The 5489-nt window shown below is 37.0% G+C and overlaps 1 protein-coding gene across 1 annotated transcript in view; it reads left to right on the top strand.

The window, feature by feature from the left end:
* Positions 1-5489, top strand: part of LOC103601220 (chromosome unknown open reading frame, human C7orf63) — a 62952-nt gene that overhangs the window by 10327 nt on the left and 47136 nt on the right. The window contains exons 3-4 of the mRNA XM_008585604.1: positions 716-781; positions 3092-3201. Of these exons, the coding sequence (XP_008583826.1) occupies positions 716-781; positions 3092-3201 (176 nt within the window). The remainder of the gene's footprint in view (positions 1-715; positions 782-3091; positions 3202-5489) is intronic.

Here is a 5489-nt window from a genome sequence, read left to right as displayed (position 1 = left end):
GGGAAAAAAAAAAAAAAAAAAAAAAGTCCAGACAATGCCACAGCCTCTCAGGAACAATTTAAGATTAAAAGGACAGAAGGGATTCAGTCATCAAAACACATCACTATATATGAATAAAAGTTTTGCTGGTTTGGTTATTTTTATTTTTAATTGACTGAAGATATTTGGTTTACACAGAACACTTAGCATGTTTTAGAGGTTAAAAATGCAATTTCTGGAGTCAGATTGCCAAATTTGACTCCTAACACCACCACTTTTTAGCCATGTGTTTTTGGACAAGTTACTTAAAGTGTTTCAGCTTGTGTTTCCTATTCTGGAACAGAGGGATAATAATAATATCTTACCAACAGGGTCATTTTGAAGGTTAATGAAGTGGTATGTACATATATTACCTAAATGATGCATTCATAGCATAGAGAAAATGCTCAACATACTTCAGCTATTGTTAATATTATTTCTGGAAACAATTACTGCTTTTATATTAACCTAGTTTTGATAACCAATTTACTATTCAAATTTAAATGATAGTTTATTTTTACTTTCACTGTTTCAGGAAACATTTTATAATGCTATAAATATATATATACACACACATAGTAATTTAAGAATTACTTGACAATTTTAATGTGTCTACTTTCTTTTTATATTGATGAAATTTTTAAAAATCTCGACAGATTCAGTAGCACAAAAGAACTAATATAGATATTTGTTTTAGGATGATTTAGAAGAAAAACAACTTAAATCCGTCAAGAAACTGGTGCAATGTTATCAGAATGGACTTGTATCCTTTATATTTGTATGTATGTTTGTTTCATTTATCCTGAAACAGAGAATTTTTATTAGAAAATGTATTAGATTCCTATTGCTGCTGTAACAAATTACCACAAATTTAGTGGCTTAAAACAACATAAATTTATCTTATAGTTCTGGAGGTCAGAAATCTAAAATCAGTCTCATTAGGCTAAAATCAAGATGTTGGCAGGGCTGGTTCCTTCTGAAGATTCTAGAGTAGAATCCACTTGCCAGCCTTTTGCAGCTTCTAGAGGTTTCCCGTATTCCTTGGTTCATGACCCTCTTCCTCCCAGTGGCACCAGTCTCACCTTTGCTTCTGTCATCACATCCCCTCCTCTCTCTGTCTACTACCTCTCTATGATTACTTTGGGCTCACCTGGATAACCTAGTATAATTTTCCCATTTCAAGATCCCCAATCACATCTGAGAAGTCCCTTTGCCATGTATGGTAGCATATTCATTCATAGGTTCTGGGGATTAGGACATGGACATCTTTGGGGAGACCATTATTCTGTCTACCACAGAAGATATCTAACATTTTGTGTTTTTTACAAAATTATATTTTCTATCAGAGAATATAAATAAAATTGAAGAACCAATATAACAATTAACTTTCTGTGGATAATATGAGTTTCTATAGGTTCAGAAAGACAGTGGATGTATTTAGGAGGGCCAAATCAAAGTCTTGTTTCTATCAATTTACGTAGGCAATTGTACCTTTGATAAACTTCTTAATTTTTCCACCATTATGAAAAAGGGATAATAGCACCTCATGAGATTGTTAGGAAGATCAGATGATAAATGTACATGCAAGGGCTTGAAAATATGTGAAAAATATAAATATATTATCCCCAATGACTATACCGCCCTGATCAGAATACATGGAAACAATGCATCTTTAAAAACTGTAAGAACCAGTTTGTTGTTGGGTTTTTTAAAAAATCTTTTGTGTATATATGCTATTGTAAAATACAATAAAAGTGTCACAGGAATATCAGATTATTATAAAAGTTTTTAAATATCCACTCTCACTTTCTGTACTTATCTCGTCACAGACTGATAACATACAATTCCATAACTGACGGTGGTCTATAGTCGGCACTTTGAGAAGTACTGATCTAAGTGATCTCTGACAGTTGTCTGACCTGATCTAAAGAAGATATCAGTCTCTAACATTAGCTTGTTCCAGTTCAAAACATATTAAGCCTCCCATTCAGGGAAATGTGCCTTATAATTTTTCCTAAATATATTTTTACTTTATTTTAGCCTTGTTTTTTTTATGGATTTGTTGAGTCAGTCTAAGGCCTTGCAGATGTCAGGTACTATTTACTGGTAGCCAGAAAAGTCTGGAAGCAAGTGATTTTTTATCTTAACTTGACACCTCAACACTTCCGTTATTTTTTTTTTTCTTCAGGTTAGACAGTTGGTAGCAAATGTCTCTATTTCCGAATGCCTTTAATAAGCTGGCTTTAAGTTTTAAAACTTAGCAAAGATAAGTTAAGGCAGTATTTTGGCCACTTCTCTAGGAAGTGAACAGAACTTTATACTTCTAGTATACCCAGCTCTCCCATCCCTTACTCAGATGCTCCTAGGAGAGGCTAGAAGTAATAGCATTCAACAGTGTAAATCACAACTACCATAATCTCTTAGCTGTAAAACAAAATCAGTGAAGTTTGTTTATGTACCAATAGCTAAGTAGGTAAAATAAGGTGCTTTTACCTTTTCTAGGGAGGCTACATTTTGTTTTCATACTAGTTTTAAATGAAATAAAATCCCAACCAATTTAAACCTTAAACATAAGAAAATGCTTCTGAGATAAATGTTAATAAAGGAATGAAGTAAAGAAAAGTAAGGTTTGGGTTACTATACTTATTCTGAGGCAGTTTTGTGTGTGTGTGGTAGGGGGAGATGTTTGTGTGTAGGGGGATGGAGATGAAGGATATAATTGAGCCTAATCACTAAGCTAATTTTTTTCAATGTATTATTTTTCATCACCAATAGGAAGTTATTGATCAACCGAATCTGTACTGTAGTCATTGGTAATTTAATTCTAAAGTTATGGTGAGAGGAAAAGAAATTTTGAATAAGAGGTTACTAAGACAAAAATTAAATAATTTTCCTAGAGAAATATGGTTCTAAGTTTTCCTCCTTAGACTTCAAAATAATAATAATTAAATCAGTGTCTACTACATTTAACAAAATTGATGGAATGCTGTAGCCTTCCTGACAGAATTGCTAAAAAGAATATGTTCATAAAGATATTAATCTTAATTTTATTTCTTAACTAAAAATATTAAAGCCCATAAGGGATTTAGCACAGATATTTAAAATTCTGAATCTGTGTGCAGGAAAAATTGAAAAACAGCCCCGTTTTGTAGAATCTGCATCTGATATCCTAAAATTGTGTGGGTAAGTTGTTTCCCTTGAACTTTGTTTTATATTAGCATACAGTAATTTATCATATTTTATTTTCTGTTACAAGGATGTTATGCATTATGGTATAGCAAAGTGATACAGAACTCAGAAAACTTCAGCTGATCACTTGATTCTAGCAGTTGGTACTTCAAAGGTAGTCGGTTTTATTGTGAGATTTAAAAAAATTAATCAGCTAACTTTGTGAGATTGCTGGCCAGAAGAAATTAAATTGTAAGTACACTAAAATATTTTCTTGTAATTAGTTGCTCTCAAGTGATTGATAAATATCAGATGAAACCAAGGAATTATAGTATTTTAAGAGAATCCTTGAGTAAATCTATGGATAATATTTACAGTTTCAGTCTAGTTTTTTTCTCTCTTTAGAAAATTTAGCTCTCAGAGATATATTAGATTGTGTGTTATGTTTTATTTGATCTTCCAAATTTAAATGAGGAATAAAATATCACCAGTTATGTTTGGTATCTATTTTTCAATGTAAATTAGAGGTCGGAATTATAAAATTAATATGCCTCATACTCTCCTGTTTCTCCAGCCAGTTTTGGGAATTACAAATATGTGGTGCTTCCTTACCGCCACATAGTGGCTAATCTGGGTATATATTAAAATATCCATTTTTAGTTGCTCAATATAACGTATGTAGTAGAGGAAACTTCAAGTAAGAATAAACCCTTCTGACAATTTTACCTTCTAAACCTCTCTACCAGTTTAACTTTTTAAATAGCATCGTGTTTTTTTTGTTTGTTTGTTTTTTTCCTTTTTTTGTCTTTTTTACTGACCGGTAACGGGATCGCAACCCTCGGTGTCGCGCCCGTACCGGGGACCGGCAACGGGATCGCAACCCTCGGTGTCGCGCCCGTACCGGGGACCGGCAACGGGATCGCAACCCTCGGTGTCGCGCCCGTACCGGGGACCGGCAACGGGATCGCAACCCTCGGTGTCGCGCCCGTACCGGGGACCGGCAACGGGATCGCAACCCTCGGTGTCGCGCCCGTACCGGGGACCGGCAACGGGATCGCAACCCTCGGTGTCGCGCCCGTACCGGGGACCGGCAACGGGATCGCAACCCTCGGTGTCGCGCCCGTACCGGGGACCGGCAACGGGATCGCAACCCTCGGTGTCGCGCCCGTACCGGGGACCGGCAACGGGATCGCAACCCTCGGTGTCGCGCCCGTACCGGGGACCGGCAACGGGATCGCAACCCTCGGTGTCGCGCCCGTACCGGGGACCGGCAACGGGATCACAACCCTCGGTGTTGCGCCCGCACCACGCTCAGCCAGTGAGCGGGAACCAGCCTCCACATGGGATCTGAACCCTTGGCGGGAGCGCTGCCGCACTCCCAAGCGTTAAATATACAAATAATATGCAAATAGTAGAAAGGTTTAGTAGGACTATGTATACATGGTAGGCTCTAACTCTAAGTTTTAGATTTAGCAGCAATAGTAGTTTAAATTTTGTACCCACTTACGTTTAATTTTTTTTGATATGTGAATAAACTAATAAAAAATAATTTATTAAATGCCTGCACCATGCCTTATTTTTTAATAGGGACCATGGAAAATAAAGGAATAAGTAATTGCTCTGGTGCTTTCAAGTAACTAATTGAAAATTATTATTGTATTGACATGAGATCTAATCTAATCTAATCTAATATATATAAAACACTTTCAAATTTCAAGGCTATGCAAGTCCTAGAACACTGACTTGAGAAGGATTACTTTTGACATCGGTGTTCCTGTAGGGCTCTATCCAGAGTTGATTCTCTATGAAACCTTGTGACTGAATGTTTCATTGTATAATATGACAAATCTTTTGAACTGTACTCTTCGCTTTCCCTCATATTCCATAATTATTCACATTATTAATTTTTCTACTTTCCTAATTTCTGCTATATCCTACATTTCTCCACACCTCACCCTCACTTGATTCTCTTTTTAAGACATTTTTGGGAGATAAAAACATTGTAAATAAAAAAAATAAAGTCAAGCCTTTCTGTTTTGACTTCTAGATAGCATGATTTTGTCATTGCATCCAGAAGTATAATGTCTTTTTTTAAAAAAATAAACTTTAGGGCCGGCCCGGTGGTGCACTGGATAGTGCGCCCGCTTGGGAAGCGCGGCAGCGCTCCCGTCCGAGGGTTCGGATCCCACGTACAGACCGGCTCCCGCTCACTGGCTGAGCGAGGCGCGGGAGCAATGCCGAGGCTTGCGATCCCGTCGCCGGTCCCCGGTCCGGTACGGGGGCAACACTGAGGGTTGCGATCC

Source organism: Galeopterus variegatus, unplaced genomic scaffold (genome assembly GCF_000696425.1).
Source record: "Galeopterus variegatus unplaced genomic scaffold, G_variegatus-3.0.2 Scaffold3639, whole genome shotgun sequence".
NCBI classification, from domain to species: domain Eukaryota; kingdom Metazoa; phylum Chordata; class Mammalia; order Dermoptera; family Cynocephalidae; genus Galeopterus; species Galeopterus variegatus.
This window is presented reverse-complemented; position numbering and strand designations above follow the sequence as displayed.